Below are 27,990 nucleotides of genomic sequence, written 5' to 3'. Positions count from 1 at the left end.
CTATGCAATATATCATATATCATCCCTACATGTTTGATCTCTCCTGGGCCCAGCTGTATGATTCTGTGCAATGCTCAGCCTACAGGCCTGAATCATCCATTCTCACACATGACACTTCTCCATAAATATTGAAAAACATGATATAAAACTGTACGCAGCAACTTCACCTGATGCATTGTGCAGTAGTTTCATTAGCGGGATGAACGTTGATTGTGTTTATCGCAGGGGGCAAAAGGAGAGGAGCCTCAGAGTGTCAAAAACGAAAGTGAAACTTAAAAAAGCATGTTAATATATTGTTTACCTTGAATATAGCATTTTCAAAAAAAGAAAAAGTAACATGGTGATTGAAATGTTATGTTAGCAGTTAATACCCCATAGAAGTAATATACCCCCTCTTCTGGATTTGAGTAGTTTTTACAAAGTTATTGTCATGATCCCTGTCGGTCCTGCTCTTTTTTGTTTTTTGTCTGAGCCTGGAGCTGGGGTGGAGATTTTGGCTCCTTCCGTGCACACCTGGAGCTAATCTACAATCACCTGCACCTAGGGAGGATAAGAGGAGCCAGGCTAGGGGAAAGATATCAGAGTGGAGCCCCTCTTGTCATACCAACTGGTTACAGTCTGCCCTGTCTCTCACTGGGGGCGCCAACACCGTCTGTAGTCATCCTCCGGACGAGCCGGATCTCCTCTGTACCTGAGGAGTTCCATCTCCGGGACGTCTTCAGTAAGAGTCGGGCGCTTTCGCTTCCTCCCAATGCCCATATGACCATAGATCTCTTGCCCGGCGCCCCCTTGCCTTCCAGTCGTCTCTATAATCTCTTCAAACCAGAACGGGAGACTATGATGCAGTATATTTGAGACTCCCTAGCCGCTGATATTGTCGAGGAAATAAGACTCCTTTTGCAGGCTCTGATGAATGTTGAAACAAAGACAAAGTTTATTTCTTGCAAGAAATAGGTCCGACAGCATCTCCCCCTTATGTCAGACCCCAAATGCTGGAAAGCACCCTGTTTATATAGTTTGAGATGACCAGAGAACATACATTTCAAAGTAAGCATGTGACACTCCCATTGAGGGACCAGACCAGCTCCTGGAGACATTCAGGAGCCGGTTCCCCTCAGGAGGTAACATTTGGAGTAGAGACAATACAAGGTGTGAAGTAGCATGTGGAGTAGAAACAATACGAGGTGTGAAACACTTCAGGGGAGGAAGTGTGGTACTTCTGCTGAGGTGTGGTCAGAACAGCTCCTGAAGACATTCATGAGCTGGGTCCCCTCAGGGGGTCGATAGGGAGGGATTGAAAGCCGACTGTATGGTCTGCTTGCATCTACTTTCACTTGCATTACAACACATCTTAACAAGTCTAGCCACCAAAAGGGAACAAAAGGGTTGACATGAAAGGTTTTTTTTCTAACACTGTCTTTGACGACCAAACCAAATGACTTTTAGTTACGAGACCATGTGATTTCTAAAAGGTAAAATAATGACACAATATTTTAATTTCCATTACAATATTATCCGTCCGTCCTCCTCCCCTGTGGGCGCAGGGTTTTTTTTCGTCACCAAGGATAAAACGCTACGACCATGTATTGATTACAAGGGCGTCAACAACATTGTGAAAAATAAATACCCTCTACCACCCATCGACTCTGCCTTTATGCCACTCCACGGAGCCTCCATCTTCACCAAGCTTGATCTTCGGAATGCACATCACCTGGTGCGCGTACGGGAGGGGGACGAATGTAAGACTGCCTTCAAGACCTACTTAAGACATTTTGAATACCTAGTAATGCTATTTGGATTAACCAATACTCCTGCAGTCTTCCAGGCTCTTATCAACGACTTGCTTTGAGACTTCCTTAATTGTTTTGTTTTTGTGTACCTTGATGATATTCAGATTTTTTTCTCAGTCCCTGCAGGAACACCAGCACCACATACGCCATGTCCTCCAGTGTCTGCTAGAAAACAAACTACGTCAAAGTTGAGAAGTTTGAATTCCATGCAAATAAGGTCAGTTTCCTGGGGTTCATCTTGGGGCGTGGACAGGTGAGAGCTGATCCTGAAAAAATCAACGTCATTACTGATTGGCCTACACCTAATAACAGAAAACAACTTCAAGGATTTATCAGTTTTGCCTATTTCTGCAGGTGGTTCATCCGGGACTTTAGCCGTGTCGTCACACTCCTCACTGAACTCACTTTTACCACCAGACTGTTTAATTGGACCCTCGAGGCCCAGTGCACCTTCGACAAGCTGAAGGACCTATTCACCTCGGCCCCGATCCTACGCCCGCCGGACCCCTCTTGACAGTTTGTTGTGGAGGTAGACACCCCTGATACTAGTGTTGGAGCTGTCCTCTCTGAAAGGTTTGAACCCCACAACCGATTGTATCCCTGTGCCTTTTTCTCTCGTCGTCTGTCCCCAGCGGAGAGCAACTATGAAGTGGGGGATCGTGAGTGGCTGGCAGTCAAGCTTGCTCTGGAGGAATGGTGTCACTGGTTGGAGGGGGCGGGGCATCCTTTTCTGGTTTGGCGGATTGAATGTCGGATAGGTTTTTGTGGTCTGTCCAAACGCTTGAATTCCCGTGAAGCTGTTGGTCTTTATTCTTTAGAAGGTTCAACTTCATACTCACCAACAACCGGGGTGCCGTAACATCAAACCTACGTGTGTAGTCGCGGCTGTCCACTGGGGAATGGAAGACCTGGTTCGGGAGGCCCAACGCAACCACCCTGATTCAGGTAATGGTCCACCTGGTTCTCTTTGTTCCAGATCCTGTCCACTTCAAGGTACTGAAATGGGTACATTCCTTTCAGTTTGCCTGCCACTCAGGGGTCAATTGCACACTCTCCCTTTTGAAACGTCATTTCTGGTGGCCCACGGTTGACAAGGAAACCAGGGCTTATGTCTCAGTGTGCCAGGTGTGCGAGGGGTAAAGCCTCTCACTCGCCCCCTTCCGGTCTGCTCAATTCAATTCAATTCATTTATTTTTGTAACGCCCAAAATCACAACAACAGTTGTCTCGAAAGGGCGTTCATGTTTTTGTTGATGGGGGAAACCGGAGTACCCGGAGGAAACCCATCCAGGCACGGGGAGAAACATGAAAAACTCCACACAGAAAGGCCCGGGGATCGAACCAAACCCTCTTGCTGTGAGGCATGAGTGTTGCCACTCAGCCACCGTGCCGCCAACACACAAAAACAAAACAACAGGAAAAATCAGACAAACCAAGAAAAATCGGCCAGGTGAGGAGGAGGAAGACCAGACGAGGAGGAGGAGAGCCGGGCGGGGAGAAGGGAGAGGGTCCAGCTGTCATCGGGGCATCTGAAAGAGATACACTCCACAGGCGGAGTGGGACAGGGGACAACATGTGAATAGCATTGCTGATGAGAAAATAGGACAAAGCAGAGGATAGTGCTCAGGTTGCCATACTTCCCCCAGCTAGTTATCTCCTACTGCAGCCTGTCTTATCCCGGGTTTTAATGTCCCTAACTCCCTCACTATGTAACCTGGTCATAAGCTATACCGAAGAGGAAGGTTTTAAGCCTGGTCTTAAATACAGAGACTGTGGGGGCCTGTTTAACATCAGCAGGGAGTTGATTCTATAGCACAGGAGCTTGGTAACTGAATGCTCTCCCCAACCGCTCCCAGTCCTGAGGCGACTGTGGTCCCATATGGCAGTGGACTTCGTGACGGGCCTCCCACCGTCCCAAGGTAACACAGTCATCCTCACTATTGTCGACCGTTTCTCCAAGGCAGCCCATTTTGTTGCCCTCCTGAAGCTCCCGACCACCAAGGAGACGGCTGACCAAATAACCAACCATGTATTCCGACTCCATGGGAGTCCCTCGGATATAGTCTCGGACTGAGGGACCCAGTTCACGTCCCAAGTTTGGCGCTCCTTCTGAGGGTCTGGGCGCATCTGTCAGCCTCATGTCCAGACAGCTGCAGACTGGCACTTCACCTTCGCTCCTAAATATCAGCCAGGTCAGTCAGTCTGGCTTTCTTCCAAAAAATATTCCACATAAGATTGACTCCTGGAAACTCTCCTCGCTTCCTGGGCCTCTTCAAAATCGCGATGATCATTAACCCTCCTTCCCTCCGTATCCACCCTACATTTCACGTGTCCCAAGTCAAGCCCATCCATACCAGCGACGTTTGCCGATTCCCCTTGTCTTGCCCGGGTTGTGGATGGTCACCCGACTTTTACTGTCTGGCGGCTCATCGATGTCTGCCGGCGGGGCAGGGGACTGCTGATACCTGGTGGATAGGGAGGGGTATGGACCTGAAGAGCACTCCTGGGTGCCTAGGGCACGCATACTTGACCCCTGGTCACAGACTTTCACCATGCCCATCCTGACAAGCCTGGGGGTCCACCTGGAGGTGTCGCTTAGGGGAGGGGCACTGTCATGATCCCTGTCGGTCCTGCCCTTTTTTGTTCTTTCACCCCTCCCTTCTGTGTCTGAGCCTGGAGCTGGGGCAGAGATTTTCGCTCCTCCCGAACACACATGGAGCTAATCTACAATCAGCAGCACCTGGGAAGGATAAGAGGAGCCAGGACCTGACACTCGGCCATATCATCCACGTATCTCTGTGGTACTCCCTGCTTGGCTCAGTTCATGGTTTTTCGCTTTGTGACTTTGCTAAATTGGATACTTTTGTTCCTCACCAGATTCTGCTCCCTGGACCCGCTCAGCTCTCCTGCCTCCAACCCTGCTCTTCTCTACTGGTACTATCTGTCCCATCTCAGACTTTGCTAGTCTCGCTCTACCCTTGGACCACGGCAAATATCCCACCCCCGACTCACCGATTGCTCTACTGTCATTTTCCACTTTGCACTTCTGTAAATAAGCACTGTTAAACCTTTCCCCGAGTTCTGTCTTTTTGGTCCCTCCTGTCAGATGTTACAACAGTTATACTGAATTACTTAGTGTGTTGCAGAATATATGCAGAATATAAGACAGATTTGCCAATGTGGTAAATAATGTCTTCCCCCATTGCAATCTTGAAGTAAATAAATCTGAACTAGACAATACTTGAATTCAATTATTTTTTACTCTTCTAGAAGTTCATTTTTTCATTTAATTAACTGTCATATTATTGCACATGAAGAAAAGTGTTCTATGAACAGATGTGACGTCTGTCGAATTGGAGTAGGAGTGTTCACTAAAGCATGTTGTGATGAGAGCAGGGAGCCAGCTGCTGTTTGAACCACTCCAGACTTGAACTGAAAATAATAAAAACAAAAAAATACATAGCTTAGGTTTCATACTCAGTTCTGTCTTGTGGTTTGTGCATTAGGGCTGGCCAGGAAAACCATAAGATTTCTTTTGTGGTTAAAGTTCAGTCATATAAACGAAGACGAAGTTAAGAGTGGGCACTGGTGTTAGTATAATTGAATACATTTTTTGTTAAGCCCCAAATCACAGCAGCAGTTACCTCTTGGGGCTTAACTTTTCTTCATTTAACCGCCAGAAAGTTAGAAAATCAAACTGAAACAGGCATCGGTCAATAACAGACAAGCAAATTAACCAAAATTAATACAAAACAACCAAATGTTGTCTCAGACTGTCTCAGAGCGTGCCCTGTTCTTACACCCTATAGACTATAGATGTGTCCAGGACTGATGTGCATCCATTTGCAGATAAAGTTCAAATCTGTAAGGCCAGAGCCTACTCAAGACAAAGGGACAGAGGAGGGGCTCATTCATGTTCCAGGTCATCCAGCCAGGTATTGGGTCATCCAACCATGGTTATCAACTAGTCAAGTATTATTCCTTTTGTGCAGTCAAGATTTTTGTAAAATTGTAACCAGCATTTCATTGTCTTGATTTTTAACTGTTTGCAGTGGTTTTAAACTGTTTACAGTTATTCCTCACTTACCTTATTGTAATTTGTCACTGCAATGTGTTTTTAAGAGATTGTCACAACTCTCAGTGACCAGAGTGGAGTTTGTCATCACAATAATGCTAAGAACAGCTAGCATGTCATTGTGTACTTGATTATTGGACAATAAAATGCTTAACCTAAAAAAAAAAAAAAAGCTGAAATATATTGTGTATAGGACTTAAAAAAAAAACACAAAAAAAGAAAAAAAAAGTTGACAAATTTATCATAGATATCACAAAATGTATGTATTTTTATGCGTCTTTGATTTAATTTCAGAAAACCTCTTTTGCATATGGAACTTGCTATTTGTTATAGTATTATTGGGATGGGCTGATTTGAATTTTTATGAGCCAATACCCATATTTAGCTATGCTGCTTTGCCTGATGCGATATTATATATTTAGCTTTTAAAATATGTAATAAGGCCCACACCATTTTCTCACCCAAAGTTGTATTTTGAGTGATTCGTGCATGTTTCAGAAATCTTTAATTGCTAATTTTCACAAAGCCATATGGTTGATCAATTCCAGTTTTCTCCAACACTGGCATACTCCAACTGCTTTGTGCTTACTCCATCCTTAGATTTTTATTTTTTTTTTCTTAATCAGTGATACAGGCAGGATTCGGCACTGTTGTGGAGTCATTATAGGACAAATGAAGAAAAAAAGATCTGCTACTTTCTAACGTGATCTGCAACTATTCATTGCAGGTGCCTGCTCTTTGTTGTGATGACGTTTACGTTTAGTTGTGATGTCATAAACTACAATTAAGTTCTCTAACATAGAAGTCAGCAAACTTGTTTCTCAAGTCATTTTAGCTCAATATTGCGATTTAAAATATGCAAATGATAACATAATGATCCACGGGTATCATTGTTTATAGCTATAAAGCAGACAGAAGCACAATAGGTCTTCTTTAAAGGAACAATCTCAAATTAACTATTCACTTTTGTAAAAAGGATAACAAATTGTATTTTACTTGGATATAAAATCTTTTGTTACGTGTTTGTGAAAACCAAGCCATATCTTCTTTCCATTTTGACTCATTCTCTTTCTAATTGTCTACTATACGTGTAGGATATATCTATTTTTAATAAATCCTTTTCCGGCTTTTGTACACATGTGGACAAAATTGTTGGTACCTGAAAGAAAAACTCACAGTGGTCACAGAAATAACTTGAATCTGACAATAGTAATAATAAATAAAAATTCTATGAAATTTAACCTAATGAATGTCAGACATTGCTTTTCAACCATGCTTCAACAGAATTATATATATATATATATATATATATATATATATATATATATATATATATAAACTCATGAAAGAGGCCTGGACAAAAATGATGGTACCCTTAATTTAATATTTTGTTGCACAATCTTTTGAGGCAACCCCTTCAATCAAACGATTCTTGTAACTGTCAATGAGACTTCTGCACCTCTCAGCAGGTATTTTGACCCACTCCTCATGAGCAAACTGCTCCAGTTGTCTCAGGTTTGAAGGGTGCCTTTTCCAGACAGCATGTTTCAGCTCCTTCTAAAGATGCTCAATAGGATTTAGGTCAGGGCTCATAGAAGGCCACTTTAGAATAGTCCAATGTTTTCCTCTTAGCCATTCTTTGGTGTTTTTAGCTGTGTGTTTTGGGTCATTGTCCTGTTGCAAGACTCATGACCTGCAACTGAGACCAAGCTTTCTGACACTGGCCAGCATGTTTCTCTCTAGAATCCCTTGATAGTTTTGAGATTTCATTGTACTGTCTTGAGATTTCATTGTATAGTGCCAGATGCAGCAAAGTAGCCCCAGAAGATAACAGAGCCTCCTCCATGTTTCACAGTAGGGACAGTGTTCTTTTCTTGATATGTTTCATTTTTCCATCTGTGAACATAGAGCTGATGTGCCTTGGCAAATAGTTCCATTTTTGTCTCATCTGTCCATAGGACATTCTCCCAGAAGCTTGTGGCTTGTCAACATGTGGTTTGGCAAATTCCAATCTGTCTTTTTTGTGATTTGTTTAACCCCTTATCATTCCGGGTCATTTTGGTGAAATTGCCTTTGCTCTGACCTCTCCAAATTAAAATGATCACCATTATTGAACCCTCAGTAGTAAATACACAAGTTTGGGGTCATTGTAAAGGTAACACCGTATAGTTTTACGCACGGGTGTCAGAATAACTGTAAGTATGTCTGGGAAGCATTTATATACTTGGGAACACACATAAAAAAAAAAAAAAAAATTCTCCTCGCCTAATTTTTTTTTGTTAAAATGAAGTTGTAGAAAGCTGCAGTAGGTAGCTGGGGACAATATATATATATATATATATATATATATATATATATATATATATCTCAACTGAAAATCTTGTTGACCACTCACATTTCAAATTTGAGGTCAGTATATATAAAAATGAGTTTTACAATCGTTTTATCATTAGTAAATCCAGCCCTCTCCAAACCTATCCAAATGGAGACATTTGGAGAATGTTTGGAAAAAATCCAATAACTTTTGAATGTTTCAACCCACAGACATCAATGAGGCTCTTCTGAAAGCTCACACTGAGAGGAATCTGTATCTGCACACCCAGCTGCTCTATTACTGTACATTTATATATCGTATCAAAACACAATATAAAATGTATATTTGTATATAAAATATAGTCAAAACAAGTGGTATGGTTCAAAATAAATATATATTTACAAACCACACACTGCAAACAGTGAACAAACACACACACTTCAAAATGTAAACAAACACACACTGGAAACTGAAAACACACTGTACATGATTGTACAGTGTGACAGTCATTATGCTACAGTAGCTCAGTGGTTAGAGCTGACTCGATCCTCCAACCTGAAGGTTGGACCATCTGTCATTGTGCAGGGGGGCACAGATGGGTTTAGCTAATGCTAATGATTACACATGATATATTTGACCCACAATTAAGTCAATAGCAGAATAAACCACGCTTACCGTTCAGAAACAGTCCATCAAAACATAAGGTCCTCTACTCCTGAGTCCACCATGAGATCGTCACTCAGTTCCACGAACCTCTCTGGGTCCGAGATGCCTCTAGTTTAACTTGTACAAACATCCACAGTATCCTCGGTCGCGTACTTTGTTTTGTCCGTTTCGCCATGTTTAAAATGCAAAACAGTGTGTAAAATTACGCAATTACGCGTGGATCTTTGCATCCAGTCCATCCACTTTTACGCACTCCTCATACTCTGATTCTACAAGGGGGAGAGTGGGGCGTACTCTTTCAGTCATCTGTAGCACTCGTTCACTGTCCGGGGCTCCAGTAACCCACAACCCACACCTTTTTGGTCACCTTTGGTGTCAATCACAAGCTAACAAGTTTGTTTTGCACTGAGGAACAAAGTTGGCACTGTCAGAAGCTTATTATGCTTGAAATCGACAAAAGAAATGCAAAAAAAGTGGCGGAGCAGATTTCACTTTCCTGCAGCAGATTGGACATGGAGGATCTAACTTTTTTTGTGGACATAATTTCTTGACTGGATTATATTCTCTGGACCTGTACGGAACGAATGAAACCAACTTTTTTTGTGAATATGTTGATGTTTGACAGAACCAGAGCCCTCAATGGTAAGTGAAGTCCAAATCCACATTTCTGACTTCTCTGTAAAATCTTCATCTTTCCTGTCAGCACTGTGGTGTTTACAGGTGTAAATGGCTTACATATTCAGAAAGATGAGGGCTGTAGCTTTTATTTGATGTGTAGATTGTTTGTGTGAGTGATGCAGAAATATACATACATTGCTGTAAAGTTGTAACGTAAAGGCGACAGCCCGAGGGTAGGCCGTCGGAACGTTGAGGGGTTTTAAACAATTGTGTCCTCCTTGGAGGTCTTCCATGAAGTCCACTTTGGCTCAAAACAACAGATGGTGTAATCTGACACTGATGTTCCTTGAGCTTGAAGTTCACTTTTAATCTCTTCCTCCTCGGGCCATGTCCAGGAAGGTTGGCTACAGTCCCATGGATCTTAAATTTCTGAATAATATGTGCAACTGTAGTCTCAGGAATATCAAGCTGCTTGGAGGTGGTCTTATAGCCTTTACCTTTAATATGCTTGCCTATAATTTACTTTCCAATCTCCTGAGACAACTTTTTCCTTTGTTTCCTCTAGTTCATGTTGAGTGTGGTATACACCATGTCACCAAACATCACAGTGACTACCTGTAGCCCTATATATATATGCCCACTGACTGATTACAAGATTGTAGACACCTGTGATGCTAATTAGTGGACACACCTTGGATTAACATGTTCCTTTGGTTACATTATTTTCAGTCCGTTCTAGGGGTACTATCATTTTTGTCCAGGCCTGTGTCATGAGTTTATTTTTTTTTAAGTAATTCTGTTGAAGCATGGTTGAAAGGCAATGTCTGACTTTCATTGGTTAAATTTAATAGAATTTTGATTTATCACTTTTGTCAGATTCAAGTTATTTTTGTGACCATTGTGAGTTTTTCTTTCATTAACTGACGGGTGCCAACAATTTTTTCCTTGTGTGTAAAATATGTTTTATCTAGCTTTAATATTCCTTCAAAACAATTAATCACAATATTCCATTGAGGTTGTTGCAGTGCCTGCTTTAGTTGTTGTGAATTTTGTGTCCCTCAGATCCTCATAAGCGTCACATCGTCTCCAGACCTGTACATAAACTTTCTGGAGGCCCTAGGCTCACACAACATGCCCACAGCCCTTCATCATGTCATGTCCTCTTTAAGCTCCTTATGACTCTCTATCCCCCACAGGAACCAAACAGCGGCCCCCCCACCCTGGTGACGCTCAAAGTGGACCCTGATGGATTCTTCCTTTACTGGACGGGAGGCTCCAACCCGGTATGCACGCTCACTCCCACCCACATGCTATAGCACTGTGTTTGTGCACGGTTAGGAGATAGAACAAACATGAAAAAGGACATGGCCTCTCAGAAACCTTGCCATATTTAAGCATCCAGTCTGCTTCGTGCACTTTTTTGAACCCAATATAACACACAAGAGCATTGGCTAGTATGAAGATTTGCTTAACCTAATAAAACTAATTTACAAGGGGTGTCCTATAGGGCTCTAGATCTTTACTAAATTAATCAGTTGATGGTGTCTTAGTGGTGACTAGTCAGTGAAGAATATGTCTCTATGTACAGTGGCTTGCAAAAGTATTCATCCCCCTGGAACTTTTTCACATATTATCACGTCACAACCACAAATTTAAATACATTTTCTTAGCATTTTATGTGAATGAGCAACACAAAATGGCACAAAAGTGTGAAGTGGAAGGAAATATTTTGCAAGATTTCCAGATTTAAATTTTTTATTTTTTTTTCCAATTGCTTTTAGAAGTTGCCTGATTATTTTGGAAAGATTGAATGTTGACCTTATGACTAAAAAGACTCCACCTGTGTCTAATCTTGTCTCAGTATAAATGCAGCTGTGCCGTGAAGGCCACAGAAGTTTGTTAAGAGAATGTTGGGGAGCAAACCACAAAATGAAGTCAAAGGAGCACACCAAACAGGTCAGAGAAAAAGGTTTGGGCGAAGTGTAAAAATCGGGGCTTGGAACTAAAAAGCGTTGAACATCTCAAGGAGCACTGTTCAGTCCATCATCCGGAAATGGAAAGCGTATGGCACAACTGCAAACCTACCCAGACATGGCCGTCCACCAAAATTTACATAACAAACAAGAAGAGCACTCATCAGAGATGCAGCCAGGAGGCCCATGGTGACTCTGGAAGAGCTGCAGAGATCCACAACTCAGATGGGGGAATCTGTTCACAGGACAACTATTAGTTGTGCACTACACAAATCTGGTATTTATTGAAGCGTGGCAAGAAGAAAGCCATTGTTGAAAACCATCCATAAGAAGTCTTGTTTACAGTTCACTAGAAGTCATTTGGAGGACACAGCAAACATGTGGCAGAAGGTGGTCTGGTCTAATGACTTTTTGGCCTAGAAGCAAAATGCTAGGTGTGGAGGAAAACTAACACTGCACATCACTCTGAACACACCATCCACACAGTGGTGGCAGCATCATGCTTTGGGGGTGCTTTTCTTCAGCTCGAACAGGGAAGCTAGTCAGAGTTTATGGGAAGATAGATGGAGCTAAATACAGGGCAATCTTGGAAGAAAAGATGTTGGATTCTGCAAAAGACTTGAGACTGGGAGGAAGATTCACCTTCCAGCAGGAAAACGATCCTAAACATAAAGCCAAAGTGACAATGGAATGGTTTAAAGCAAAACATATTCATGTGTTAGAATGGCCCAGTCAAAGTCCGGACCTAAATCCAATTGAGAAGAGATGCGCAGATCTGGGATTAAAATCCTAAACTTCACCCACAACCACATTTCAGATAGAGCTGCTAAAGTGGGCAATTTCTGGAGGACTAAATAGAGTGAGGTGGGAAGAGTAGTGGTGTCAGAGGGTATGAGGAATAGTGTGATTGGTTTAACAGGTATCAAAGTGTAGTGGCTCAGTTTTTGACTGTTTTTGACCTGAAAGCTGCACATTTTCCATGCATTAAAATTGCCAAAAATGACTATGAACAGTACATGATACATTAACCAAAACATGAACGCCCTTCGAGACAACTGTTGTTGTGATTTTGGGCGTTACAAAAATAAATGAATTGAAAAAATTGAATTAACACCAAATACACAGTTTAGTAACAAACAAAGATGAGGAAACTTAGTGTATATATAGCGAGAACAGTAAAGACTACAGATCGACCGATTCAGGTTTTTTCTTGGTCAATACCGATCTAGAGCAACTGATGGGCAGATTTCCACAAAATATGTTATGTTATAATTATGGTATTTTAATTTGTGATAAACTCACCTACAGTCCCTTTTAACGATAGTCGATAGTTGATTTGCTATAAAGTGCAAATATCGTCCAAATATATCAGCCAAGCAATATATCGGCCTATCTTTAGTAAAAACTGGGTACAATATGGGTACATGGGTTTACAAGCAGAGTATGCTTTCTGTATAATCAGAATCAGAATCCTTTTATTGCCACCGTTTGTGAACACAGTTCACAAACTAAGAACTTCGGTGATAAAGTGCAACATAAAACACACTGAATAAATACAAATAAGGGCATGCACGAAGTTAAAAAAGATATGCTTAAAAAATCAAATAAAATACTTAAAGGTAGAAAATATATATAACAGCAACATCAGAACAACAGTGCAAACATGACTTATTAAAGTGACTGGTGTTATAAAGTGTCCAGTTTTGTGCAAATATTATAAAGTGTTCAGGAGACAGACGGCAAAGGGGAAGAAACTGTTCTTATGACGAGAGGTTCTGGTCCCAATGGACCGTAGCCTCCTGCCAGAGGGAAGTGGCTCAAATAGTCCATGTCCAGGGTGAGAAGTGTCAGCTGCTATACAGCCTGCTCGCCCCTGAGTCCCGGAGGCGTACAGGTCCTGTAGCGATAGAAGGCTGCAGCCAATCACCTTCTCAGCAGAGCGCACAATGCACTGCAGTCTCTGTCTGTCCCTGGCAGTGACCCCAGCGAAACACACAGTGATGGAGAAGGTGAGGATGGACTCACCATCATCTGGAACGGCAGCTTGCGTTTCCTCAGCTGCCGCAGGTAGAACATCCTGTGCTGGGCTTTTTAAGTAGGGCAACCAAAGAACCTGTTCTCAGTCTACATGTAGGGGAAAAGAATTGTTGTCCAATTTCATGGTTATTCAAATGTACAGGCAGCAACTTTGCTAATATATATTTTAGAAAGCTTAGAAAATGTCTGTTAATTGCCTCTCCATTAACCACAGTGGTACAGACTTTTATGGAGCTTTTGAAAGCCACCCAGTATATAATTCATTGTGAAGAAAAATGTACAATTTGTAGCACATCACAATGCTTACAATGCAATATTTATCAGTCTTACCCCAACTGGGCATCAGATATGACCCCCATTTGAGTTCACTTCCTCTCAGCCCCACCTCTTTACTGGACAAGCCCTCTGGGTGCTCTGAGGCGATCTCTAGCCACTGAACAGAAAATGGGATTTGAATTATTTGCCTGAGAGCTGTATTAGACTTTATTATTCAGATAAATGACTGACTGATTCATCTCTAGCACACTTTAGACTGACATTTTGTTTTGGCCAATAAGCTGACTAAAGAAAATGCATGAAGTTTTGTGTCATGGCTTTAGTGAATCAAAAGGGGAAATCAGATGCAATAACTAGCTGATTGGGTGGCCAACACTATTCCGCGACCAGTTTCTGTGGAGATTTGCATGTTCTCCCCATGTCTGAGTGGGTTTTCCTGGATGTGATGCACATTATTGTGACTGTCATGTTTTCAATTTAGTTTAGTTTTTTATTCAGACACACACAGAAAAAAATAAATAAAACATTGTCACAGTCACATACGTAGAATTTGTTCATTGTGACTGAAAGGCATAGGCTGAAGCTAAGCTTATTTATGCCTGCCTAATTCCACATCTAAAGAATAATATACAGTATACAATACAGAAGAAATACATTTGTTTTTATATTCTTACGGTTACCTCTGGATTTATATTTGTATATATAATCATTAGTAGTCCTTTTTTATCATGATCATAGGTGTTATTTTTAATCATCAACATATTATTATTATTACTATTTTGTTTTCCTATTACATAATTAATATTATGTAGTAGACAAAGTTAATACTATGTTCTTTAATGTTCAGTTCATTTGTCATAGTAACAGTTATACTATTGCTCTATATTTTTCTAGAATTTTTAATTTATACATTTTCTTAAATACTTTGATGTGCAGCTTTTTAAATCATTGTCCAAACAATTCCATAAATTAACCCCTGTAACTGAGATGCACATAGATTTTTTTGTAGTTCTTGCCATAGTTTTTTGGAAGATGCCAGTTCCCCTCAGACTATAGCAACTCTCTCTAGGTCTGAACAGCTCCTGGATACAGTGTGGAAGCATGTGATTATGGGCCTTATACATAACAACTGCTGTATTAAATTCAACCAGATCGTTTAGTTTTAATGTTTTTAGTTTAATAAAGAGTGGGTTGGTGGATGCGTAATATTCTGCCTGATTGACAATCCTAATCACTTTCTTTTGAAGTAAAAATAGAGGATTCATGTTGGATTTATAATTGTTCCCCCATATTTCCACACAATAATTAAGGTATGGAAGGAAAAGAGAACAATATAATATAAACAGTGATTTTTGGTTTAAAAAAGTTTTCATTTTACACATAATAGCAATAGTTTTTGATATTTTTGTTTTTACATTATTTATATGTACTTTCCAGCTTATTTTACAGCTTATTTGTCTATTCCCAAAGAGTATATATTTGGTTTTACTAAAGTTTAGTGATAGTTTAATATCAAACCATTTCTTTATTATTTTGAGCTCATTTTCCACTGTATCCAGAAGTTGATCTAAGTCTCTTCCTGAACAGTAGAGACTGGTATCATCTGCAAACAAAATACACTAGGTATAGGTTTTTCAATATGTCACATACATCATTTATATACATAATGAACAATTTTGGTCCCAAAATGGAACCTTGTGGAACTCCATGTGTAATCGTCTTTTTATCTGAGTCAACGTTACTATCTCTTCCACTAGTGCCATGACTGCCATCGAAATGGACCTGTTTGATCGAAACCCATACTGATGGTTACTTAATAAATAATTTTTCTCAATAAAGCTATCAAGCCTTACTGCAAACAGTTTTTCTAATATTTTTGAAAATTGTGAGAGTAATGAGATTAGTCTATAATTAGTGAACAGGTGTCGGTCACCATTTTTAAATATGGGAATTACCTTGGCTGTTTTAATTTTACTTGGGAAGATGCCGGTGGTAAAGGATTGATTACAGACATAAGTAAAAGGTTTAAATATACAGTGTATGATGTCTTTAATCAATAACATATTTATATCAGAGCAGTCAGTAGATTTCTTATTTTTAAATTTTCTTACTATTTGTACAATTTCATCTTGGTGTACATTCCTTACAAACATAGAATTTGTATTTTGTTGAAGAATCTCATTTAACCCTTCCTTTTCTCTGGGCTCTATAATTCCATTTGCAAGGGTGGGCCCTACATTTACAAAAAAGTTATTAAATGCATTTGTCAATTCTTTGATTTTATCCATTACTATACCGTCCTTGACAAAATGGTTTGGGTATTGGGCTTTTTCAGTCCCCTTTCTAATTATTCTGTTTAATATTTTCCAAGTCTCTTGGATATTAGATCTATGCTGTTCCAATTTTTTATGACAGTAATCCCTTTTATTTAATCTTATAATATTTGTTAATTTATTTTTGTATGTTTTATATCTATGTTCAGTTTCTTTTGTTCTATATTTTATAAATAATTTATATAAATGATTTTTCTTTTTACATGCATTTTCTATGCCCTTAGTGATCCAAGTTGTTTTTTTTTTTTTTATTATTATTATTATTAAGTAAGATTTTTCTTTGTGGACAATGCTTATCATAGAGTTTAAGTAACACTGATATGAAGACATTATACACCCTATCAGGGTCACTAGTGGCATAGACCTCTTCCCACAGCTGTGACGACAGGTCCGCTTTGAGGGCAGCCATGGCTTCAGGTGTTTTGCATCTAATTAATTTATAATCTACGGTTCTAATTTTATCTATTTTAAGAAGTTGATGGAAAATACCAAAAACAGGAAGATGGTCACTGATGTCGTTAATAAGTAATCCAGCTGTTATTTGGCTACCCATTATATTTATAAAAATATTATCTATTAATGTAGCTGTAGCAACTGTAATCCTACTTGGCTTAGTGATGACTGGGAATAGATTGTTGCTGTACATTGTTGTAATGAAATCTGTTGTCTTGGTGTTTAAGTGGGGGTTTAATAGGTTGATATTAAAATCGCCACATACTTTGTGCACCTTATTTATATTACTAAATAAACTATTTTGTGATTAAATGTATCTAGACAAGATCCAGGTGTTCTGTACAGACAGCTCACTATTATGTTCTTTGTTCCCTCTACTGTTATTTCAATTGTTAGACATTCCATAATTCCATCTATTGTAGTTAACATACTATCAATAATATTACTTCTGCAGTCAGTATCTACATACAGAGCTACTCCTCCTCCCTTTCTGCAGGTCCTGTGTAATGTAAAGAACTCATATCCCTCCATTTCCACGTTATGACCTTTCTCTATATCTAACCACGTCTCCGACACTGCAATAATAGTAAATTTGTTAAATTGATTCAAATATTCTTTAATGTTATTATAATTTTTATGTAGACTCCTGCTATTAAAATGTATTATGGTAAAGCTTTTTTCAGTGTTAACATTTTTAAATTGCTCATCAGTGTAGTATTCACAGTTATCTTTTGTACTATTGAAAAAGTTATTATCAGGATCTATATCGTTACCAAACTCGGTCATTTTATATTCCAAATTATCATCCTTAAGACAAAAACTTTCATAACAAGAATATAGTTGACGTGCTTCACTATTAGTGACATCAAGTGTCTTCATCATTTGTTTTGATTATAGTCCATCTCAAACAACACAGTATGTACACTACCCATCCACCCAAGCACACTCACACGTACACACACACACCCACATGCACCCACACACACGCCCCCACACATATAACCACCCCGACCCATAGTTTATAGATATCATTATGTTCTAATAAAAATAAGTCCAGCCGATCACATGTCCATTCCATAAGTCCATCCCAATATCTCAAAAACAAACATGCATGAAAAAGGAACAGCCTGTAATTCCATCTGAAAAAAAATAAATAAAATTTCATTTTGTCCACAAAAAGTCAATTCAGCAGATCCACAAGTCCAGAAAAAAAGGATCCAGGTTTGTCCATTTTCCCCCGCCCAAAAAGAATATATGTCCTGGTCAAAAAACATTATCTATATTTATCTAGGTCTTTTATCTCCCTTACCATTATGACTTTAGCTTGTTCCGGAGTATTTCCATTCAGCTGGATTAGGACCTTGCAGTTCCTAGTCCACTTCGCCTTGATCTTGTAGTTTTTCTTCATTTTGTGTGCTTCCCGAGTGATCTCGGCGTTTTTCTTGGTTAGTTGCTCATTCAAAAAGACGTTAGATCCCTTTAGTTTCTTCCCTTGCTTCAGCAATTCAATTTTAAACTTTCGGTTAACAAACAATTTATATCTATTATTTTATTTTCAGAGAGTATCGGAATTTTATTTTGACAACGTATGTCTATGTTTCTCTGCTGAAAAGCCAAGAAAAGCCATTGATGGACTGAAAAATTCAAACTCAAACCTAATTTGAGTGATGCACAGCATAATTACGCCTGTTTAATGCACATATGACATGCACATATGACATTGCTGATATAGACTGTCAGACTGGTTAATATTAAAAGCAATTCCTACGCGTATGCTGCACTGCTTTTGGTGTAAATTGAGGATAATATTTCTGACAAAGATGGAATGGAGTTTATTGTCACTATACACATGTACAACACCATACACTTGCACAGCGAAACAGCTCACCCTCCAATACAGATGCGGGACACCCACAACACAGCACAAATAAGTAAGTGCTAGTGCCAGACATTAAAACCTCCCAGACTACAACTCTCAGTCAAACAAGATTGCACAACAATTACTCGGCAGCAAGTGAGTCAAATACTGCACTTGATCAAATACTGATGTAAAGTCTTGCGCACACACTAAAATAGGTCCCTGTCTAAAATATTGCTGCACAGAAAGTCACCTTTTTAACAAAAAATATCCATATGTGCTTTTTGCAGGTAGTCTTGTAGTGGGGAGGATGCCTGATAATCAATACTGTTGTTTAGACTTGTATAGATATTTTTTTCCTATTTACACTTACAATTTATACAATGGATATAGTAAGCGAGTTTATAAACTTTATAGTATTGTTTACATGGTATCATTTGGTGAAAATTATGTTTAACCTCAATCTAACTTAGATGTGTGTGAAAGTTGTAGCGTGGCCCGCTAAAGTGACGCAACAGAATGTTCTGTGGCTCATGTTAGTTTAAAGGCATGTTTGGAATGAGCTGCTGTTGCCAGTGTAACAGCAGCATGGCAGGAGCTGCTATTAACTGTGTAACAGCCATAGACTGTATAAAAAAGTGAACTAAGGGAGTGTGGCGCCACCCACAGAGTTTGGCTCCAGCTGAGGGCAAACTCATCGAGGCAAGGATGAATTTGTAGCCAGTTTCATATTTGGAATTTTATTTATTTTTTGGAAGCTCATTTGTACAGCACAATTCATACATATACAAAGTAATTCAGAATGCTTTACATAATAAGAAAGACCAGGAGTGGGTTCTCAGCAATGCTGTCAATCATACTTATTTATAACGATAGCCGCTACCTAGAGCAACCTCAGAGAAATAAAGCATCTGATTAGTCTGTTATTAATGTTCATTTCTTGATTTATGAACAAAATTGTGAAATAAAAACTAGGATCATATAAAGTGCATTAAAACTCAACATTTTCACATCAGTGGAGCCGAAAACGCCACCATGCTCACTTACTACATACACAATATAAAAAGACACACACTTTTTTTCCTCACTGTCTCACATGAAATCAGACTACCGTATTTTCCGGACTAAACGTCATTCCAGAGTATAAGTCACACCAGCGTAAAAATTCATAATAATGAAGAAAAAAAAACATATATAAGTCACACTTGACTATAAGTCACTTTTTTGGGGGAAATTTATTTGACAAAATCTGAGACCAAGAACAAAAATCTTCTTCTGCTTATTCTTATTATTAGGCCCGAACCTGGGACAACGTCCCGGTGAGGGACTCATTAAAACCGCGTCTGGAGCATGGAAAATGACAAAAATCAAGTAGTAAACATGCCCCGTCATGGCAGTGAGTGGTGAATAGAACTCGACGAGCTCTAATTGTCACAAAAGACCCCGAGAAAAAATAACGAACGACAACTCGATAGCGCCACCTCAAACTTTGATTTTCATGGGGCCAATGGGAGCCCGACTCGGAAAAAGTCAACGTAAAAATCTGAAACTCACATCAAAAAATAGTACATGTCGAGACATGACAAAAATGATATTATGGCCCCGCCCTAAAATGTACAGGAAGTCGGCCATATTGGATCAAACCTGGGAATGACAAAAGTGCACATCAGGACATTTCCTCGCACAGTTTTCATCACAAACACTTCCAATTTGGTCAAATCCCACTAAACCCATGTGTGATTAAAGATTATCAAAAACATTTTGATTATGACTTTGGGTGTGGTCATGGTGAATTTTCAACAAAATTGCAAATTTTGGAATATTAAAAAAAACAAAATCTCTTTCACACATTTTTTTAGGAAAACGCTATTACAGCGTTTATGCACATTTGTGAGCTGAACGCAATGATATGCAAATCAAGGCACTCTCTCACAAAATGGCTCTCTAGCGCCCTCTTCAAATTTCATTTTCAAAAATTCGTAGAAGACAGTCGATTTGTCGTGGACTTCAGAAAAATTTCACAGGGGCCTTATTTGTGATGGGGCACAATGTGAGAAAGTCACATGACTGTAGCTCTTATGGTTTAGGAGAAAAATAATGGGTGGAAAATGCATTTCCATTATTATTAGGCCCGAGCCTGGGACTCCGTCCCGGCGAGGGACTCATTAAAACCGCGTCCGGAGCATGGAAAATGGCAAAAATCAAGTAGTAAACACGCCCCGACATGGCAGTGAGTGGTGTCAAAAATTAGAGCTCGACAAAAAAGTCAACGTAAAAATCTGAAACTGACAGCAAAAAATAGAACATGTCAGGACATGACAAAAATGATATTATGGTCCTGCCCTAAAATGTACATGAAGTCGGCCATATTGGATCAAACCCGGGAATGACAAAAGTGCACACCCTCACATTCAGGACATCTACTCGCACAGTTTTTATCACAAACACTTGAAATTTGGCCAAATTCCACTAAACCCATCTATGATTAAGGATTAGCAATTACATTTTGATTATGACTTTGGTTGTTGTCATGGTGAATTTTCAACAAAATCGCAATTTTTTAAATATTTCAAAATCATATCTCTCTTTCACACATTTTTTGTTGGGAAAACGCTAATACAGTGTTTATGCATATTTGTGAGCTGAACGCAATGATATGCAAATCAAAGCACTCTCTCACAAAATGACTCTCTAGCGCCCTCTTCAAATTTCATTTTCAAAAATTCGTACAAGACAATCGATTCGTCATGGTCGTTTGAAAAAATTCACAGGGGCCTTATTTGTGATGGGGCACAATTTGAGAAAGTCACATGACTGTAGCTTTTATGGTTTATGAGAAAAATAATGGGTGGAAAATGCGTTTCCATTATTATTATTAGGCCCGAGCCTGGGACTACGTCCCGGCAAGGGACTCATTAAAACCGTGTCCGGAACATGGAAAATGGCAAAAATCAAGTAGTAAACACGCCCCGACATGACAGTGAGTGGTGTCAAAAATTAGAACTTGTAAGAAATGTTCGTTCCTGGTGCAAGCGTCAAAGAGGACTAAGAGACTGAAATACAAGTCAGAAGGGTTTAATGAGTTCATCACAGGTAAAGTTAACAATGAAGCACCGGACTCTCAGGAAAGGATAGGAAGAGAGTCCTGAGATGTTTGTGTTTCCACCTTTTATAGGCCTCCCAGAGGAGGGTCTTCTTCTCGTCAACATGTGGTTACACATTAAAAACCTTTTGGCAAAATCCAACAGTGTGTGTTTTTAAGTCAATCAATCTCATTGTTTTATAACCCTCTCAGGGTGGGGGTCACTCAGTCCTTGGTGAACAGGGCTACAGATAAGAAGTGGCCCTGATCATAGATAGTTATCTTCTTGGCCCCAGTGCTCGCAGATTGCTTTATGACCCTCTCAGGGTGGGGGGTCACACAGTCTTTGGTGAATAGGGCTACAGGCATCTGGGGTAGTATTACATTGTTAAAAAATACCTTACAATTCCCCCTTTTCACACCATGCTACATGGTGTGAACCCAATTATGAAAAATAAAAAGTAATATTCACAGCAAGTAATAATAATGGAAGAAATTAAAAACATAACATTACATCCTAAAACCATTTACGCAAGTATAATACTAAGGATAATAACAAAAGCATACACATTCATGAGTAGAATAAATGAAAATAATTTTGCTAAATTAAAGTACGTGGATTTATGGGTACAAAATCTAAAAACCCATTTATTATAGTATTGACATTTTTTCACCTTCTGACTTAAATGGGAAAAGACATTTTCTGGCCCCGCTCCTGGCAACCGTCCGAAGACACCACATATACCCACAGTACTGTACATGATTATGCTATTATTAAACCAACCCAAAATCAAAAACATGAATTTCCCAAAACAACATTATATAGTATGTTTATACTGAATGTCCTCAGTCTCAGAGTCAGAAATAACTGTGATGTACATAGGAGGAGGGGTGTTAGAAGAAATAGGAAGTAGTGCCATTTGCTTTGCAGCAGTAACTTCTCTAGAAAAAGCTGTAGTCACACACCTTTCAACCATAGTATGAGCAAAAGGGATGAACGCTGTGGCTGCGAACAGCCACAGACCATCAGTATGGTTAGAATTATGCTAAGAGAAGTGAAAAGCGAGAGAAATAAAGTTTTCCATTTACTGAAGGTATTAGAAAACCAATCACCTATTACATCATTAATTCCAGAGGCAGTAAGCATCTGGTCTGAGTGATCTTTTATTTTTCTTGGAGAGGCCCAACAGGGCCAGTGTTATTGGGTATGATTGTACAACACTGGTCACCAAAGACTGAACATACACCTTGTTTCTCAGCTAAAAGCATGTCTAGAGCAATATGATTTTGGTAGGTCATTAACGTATTAGCATAGTTCTTCTTGTAATAGGAGTAAAGCAGCTCTAGTTAGATTGGCCTGATACATAACATTGTAATGAATATAATTAATTCTATCTACATTTTTATTAATGGTACACTACCAACAAAGAATAGATTCGAAACCTGCAGCCACTTGGTTAGCCATCTTATAGTTAATGGAACATTCTCTGAATGATAACACCTTTTTTCAAACAATCCAGTTTTGAAAACTAAAATTAAATTTGTAATATCCCCCCTTTGACACATTTATATATCTATATATACATGTGTCAATTTTTGATTGGTTGTCTTCTGCTGCAAGAGAACAGTCAAATTACTGTTGCTGGAATAAACATTTTGTGAAGCCCAAAACTGTTATTGGTTAGTTGTTAGTATTGTTATTGTGTGATTATTTCATAGGAACATGTAAAGGGGTAAAAAAAATAGAAATTATGCAGCATCCACATTACAATTAATGTAGTATCTCTTTGAGAGTACTCATACAATGTCACAGTCATAATTAAGAAGAATCAATTTCGGCCAAATCAGTTCTAATTTGTTTCAGAGTGCGTTCAGGAGGTTGAGCTCTGATGCAATGAGTAATGTGAATCCAGTGGCTCACTTTGCTTTTGTGGGCTTCGTCAATTTTTTCGATTCTAATAGCCCTTGAGTGACTGTTAAGTACCTTGTAAGGACCTACAAATTTGGGTTCAGTCCAATTAGGTTTAATACTTTTCATCAGTACCCAATCACCAGGTTTGATTGGGTCTTCCAAAGTTGACTCAGAGGAGGTCTCCAGGTTCAGGAGAGAACTAAACTTAAATTAGTTAATGCTTTGTAATAGTCAGAGATTTCATGGTCTTGGTCATTTCTAGGTACACACACATCAGGTTGGAGAGGAGTGTCCATCCTTCTCCCAGTTAAGATCTCATGTGGAGAGAGATTGAGATGTTTATGTGGTGTGGATCGCATTGCCATCAGCGCTAATGGCAAGGCATCCAGCCACGTCATTTTGGTGGAGTTCATGATTTTAGCTAGATAGCTTTTCAATGTGCGATTTGCTCTTTCAACCAGGCCCTGGGATTGAAAGACTGTTCCAAAATGTTGTTTTATACCAAAATATTCACACACTGCTGTCATATTTTTGTTAGAAAAGTGTGTGCCTTTGTCAGATCTGATGGTACGGGGAAACCCATACCTAGGAACAAATTCTCTTGTCAGCCACTTAATGACTGAATTAGCTGTCTCTCTCCTTACTGGGGTAACTTCGACCCATCTTGAGAAAGAGTCTACACATACCAATAGGTATCTGTAACCATTACATCGATTTGAGGGACCCATGTCTGTGAAATCAATTACAATGTGTTTCCATGGGCCGTCTGGAACAGGAAATGTTCCCATGGCTGCTTTAATGGCCGCTCAAGGATTACATTTTTGACAAGTGTCACATTCATACACAGTAAGAGATATGATATCTGCCATGTGTGGATGCCACCATGTTAGCTCAAGCAAAGAAATAGTTTTGGTTTTTGAAATATGTCCTAGCTTATGAGCTTCTGTAGATAATATACTCAACAGTCTTCTAGGCACAACCAAACGTCCGTCATGATGGTGCCAAAGTCCTTTTTCGTCCTTCTTCGCACCCTTGTCAGTCCAAACACTATGTTCATACGGTCCTGCGTGAGTCTGTAAGTCAATAATATCCTGCTCTGTCAACTTCACTGAATCTTTCTCTTCATCCATCTGCACACACATATACTTTTTACTTGGAGGTCCCTTATAACCTGCTGCCTTTTTGCTGCTGCATCTTGCATTTTAATACAGCTACTTCAGATGGAAATTTAGCAGCTTCTGTCAATTCAGTCATTTCTTTGAGATGTTTAATAGGTTGTCCAGTGCTGGTTATGAATCCCTTACGCATCCAATGAGGGGCATCAATGTGTATTGCATGCATTACATAAGCAGAATCAGAATATATAATTGCTGTTTGATCTTTAGCTAATTGCAATGCTCTGGTTAAAGCTATGACTTCTGCTAATTGTGCGGAAGCCCCTGGCATAAGTATCTCTTTAGCTTCCATGATTTCAAACTTTTGTCCAGTGGCTTTCACTACTGCATATGATGTTCTAATTTTCCCTGTGTTATCGCTATAGCTACATCCATCACAAAAACAGCATTAGTTGTGGGTTCTGCAGTGGTTCTGTATACAATGTTGGTACTAGAATCATGTCTAGTCGTGCTATGTCAGCGCAGTTGTGCGGTGTCCCTGTCCCTAGATCAGTTGCCATATTGATGGTTGTGCCTTCAAATGTAATATGTGGCTGATCTAGTATTTGTTTGATTTTCTCTGTGCGTTGTTCTGAGAGTGTAAAAGCTACTGATTGTAAGTAGGCTGCAACTCCATGCTGAGTATGTATGATTAGAGGATGACATTTCACTATGTGTGCTGTTTTAAGTATGGCCATAGATATAGCTTCTACATGTTGTGTGCATGGTGGATGTCCTTTTTTATATTGTCTAATTTAGCACTATGATACATAAGCACTTTAAGTTGACCTGCCACACTGTCCCCCTTTTTCTGATAAAGTATTGCATTGCCAACTCCATTTTTCTCATACACATCTAGGTGAAAAGGTAAGGTATAATCTGGTACAGCCAAGTCACATGAATATGCCGTCTGTTGTTTCAAGGAAATAAATGCTTTGCTCTGCTTTAATATTCCAGTTTAATTGAGCAGTAAGGTTATTTGGCCCTGCCTCAGTTATTAGTGCTCTTAATGGGGCTGTGTGGTTGACATATTTAAGTAACTAGTTCTTACTGAAACCTGTTAAACCTAAAAATGATAACATGTCTTTTACTAATTTAGGTTTAGGGTGGTGGAGTATGGTAGATCGATGTTGGTTTGAAACTGAGGAAGATGAGCCCGAAATTGATCTCCCAAGAAATACAACCCTTCGTCTTCCAAATTGCAATTCTGATTTACTAACTTTATACCCCTTTTCAGCCAATCGTAAAAGAGTGGAGTGGGTTGCAGTGAGAATGTCCTGTTCATTAGGGGAGGCTATGAGGATGTCATCTACATATTGTATAAGAACTGTACCACTTGGAAGCAAAAGGTCAGTAAGGTCTCTTTTCGAAGCCTGAACAAAATACCCCGGAGAGTGCACAAAACCTTGTGGTGCACGTGTATAAGTATACTGTTTCCAAACTTTTTTTTCTAATTTTGTTAACTGTGGCCATTCTAAATGTTGTTTCAAATATGTTGCATATGCATTATGTAGAAGCCCCAGTGCAACAGCTCTGATGTACAATGAAAAGAAATAGTCTAAATAATGTTATATTGGTAAATGATTATTTTCAGCAATAGAGCAAAACTGTTTCAAATAAATGAATACACTTCTAAATTTTGAAATTGGGTTAAAAACAAAATATTTGACTGTGTGGATCCGAGAACAGGCTCCAGTCATGAGTGCCCAGGCAAACACAGCCCAAACGCAGCAGCATAGACAGTTTTATGGTGCCTTTAGAAGAGCAGCAGAGCACTTGAAGCTTTTGATTCAGTTCATTCATTTGTCATGTGACCAGTAGTGAAGGAGCCCAGTCCACAGACGAGTTTCAGAGCCAGCAGGACTTTCTTTGGTTTTAGTTCAGTTCATGTTCTCAGTGACGCAGCATCCATGTTTAGACAGTCTTTAGACAACAGCAGAGCAGAGCCAGTCCAGGTCATGTGACCTTTCAGTTCAGAGCTGGAGAGATGCATCCAGAGAGCCACTGCACTCAGTGCACGCCCACCCAGACACAACAGGCCAAAGACCCACCTCAAATCCACTTCAGTCAAAACTAAAATCTATTCAAAGTCTATTCCAACTTGCATGGACAAGTTGTTCATTTTCACCTCAAAAAATGTGTAAACAGTTTGCATAAGAAAACTGTATCTATATTTACAATATCCTAAAGTTAAAGTGAGGAATTTTCAATAATTATAAAGACATGGTTTGAATTGTTTACTTAAATTTCAGCATGATCTAATTAAACAAAAATTCTTCTAAAGTTAATGTGAATGCTCAAATAAATAATTACTGTCAGATGAGTTTAAAACATACTGCTCTTTCTTTTTATATGCATACTTCTGATGAGTACACTGTTCAGGGAGTGCAGGCTACTGAGAGTATGGTGATCTTTCATGCCTGACCCATGTAGGAGGAGTCAAAAGGTCAGTTGGAACTCTATCATAACCTGTGTTTGGTAGATCACTTAATATGTAAATCTTTTGGCCTTTTTAGATTTAGGTTTAACATCAGTTGTAAACGAAGTCTCATACAATGATTTATCTATTTTTGTTTTTATTTTACTAGAAACCTTTTCTAGTGTAGAACTTTGAGAATGCTTATCATCACTTCCAAATTGTATTGTTTTTATCATTGATTCAGTAGGTAAGGAGTTCTTGAGCCTTTAGTGTTAATGCCCTTCACATTAACAAATTTCAGTGTTTTAACATCATCTGGGTCAATCAGTTGCCCTGTCATAGATGTTGCTCCTCCTGCACTGTCATCACTGATTGCTTCTATATTTTCATCAAGCATTGTATTTACTACTTTAATAGCTTCAATTGTGGTAGGTTCTTCTACTATGTCTACTAATCCTGCTTTAACTAATACCAATGGACATTGTGGTGTTGGCTTGGATTCATTAGTATTTATCAGTGTTAGGGGTGTAACAGACCAAGTTTGTGAATTAGTAGTTTGAGTTAGTAATTTATGGGCCTCACTATAAGGTGAAAGGTCAGTATAAGGAGGAGGGAGATAAGCATCTTCCCCCTTCTTATCTAAGGTTGTGTCCCTTTCCGATTTAGATTGCACCAGTTGTATTTGTGGCGTCACTGTGGTGTATGTTATGTTAAAACCTGCCCCCCTCATTAAGTGGGGGAGGTATGCATTGCAAAGAACTTTTTTCCTGGCTATATCCATTCTCTTTTTAAACTCCCCTATACATTTTTTGCCATTTCGCTCCCATTCAGCTTCAGTGAAATCACAAGCAGCATGGACAACCGTTTGAATATTCAGTAATTGTTCTTTTCTAGGATTTGGAGACGTGTCCTGTCCTATCTAACCTCTCATCTGCAAGTCCTTTACCAACATACCACAACTTTTCGTTCACCTTCTTCTTCTTTCTATCCGCTGTCCCAAACAAAAGTAAATCTAAGGCATTAGTACACGC

The 27,990-nt window shown here is 39.3% G+C and overlaps 1 protein-coding gene across 1 annotated transcript in view; it reads left to right on the top strand.

Moving 5' to 3' along the window:
- The window catches only part of plcb3 (phospholipase C, beta 3 (phosphatidylinositol-specific)), a 272,787-nt gene that overhangs the window by 20,708 nt on the left and 224,089 nt on the right, over nucleotides 1-27,990 (top strand). Inside the window, exon 2 of the mRNA XM_033983597.2 lies at nucleotides 10,659-10,745. Coding sequence (XP_033839488.1) covers nucleotides 10,659-10,745 — 87 coding nt within the window. The remainder of the gene's footprint in view (nucleotides 1-10,658; nucleotides 10,746-27,990) is intronic.

Source organism: Periophthalmus magnuspinnatus, chromosome 18, assembly GCF_009829125.3.
Source record: "Periophthalmus magnuspinnatus isolate fPerMag1 chromosome 18, fPerMag1.2.pri, whole genome shotgun sequence".
Classification (NCBI taxonomy): Eukaryota; Metazoa; Chordata; class Actinopteri; order Gobiiformes; family Gobiidae; genus Periophthalmus; species Periophthalmus magnuspinnatus.
Note: the sequence above shows the minus strand (reverse complement) of the source record. Positions and strands in the feature narration are given on the sequence as shown.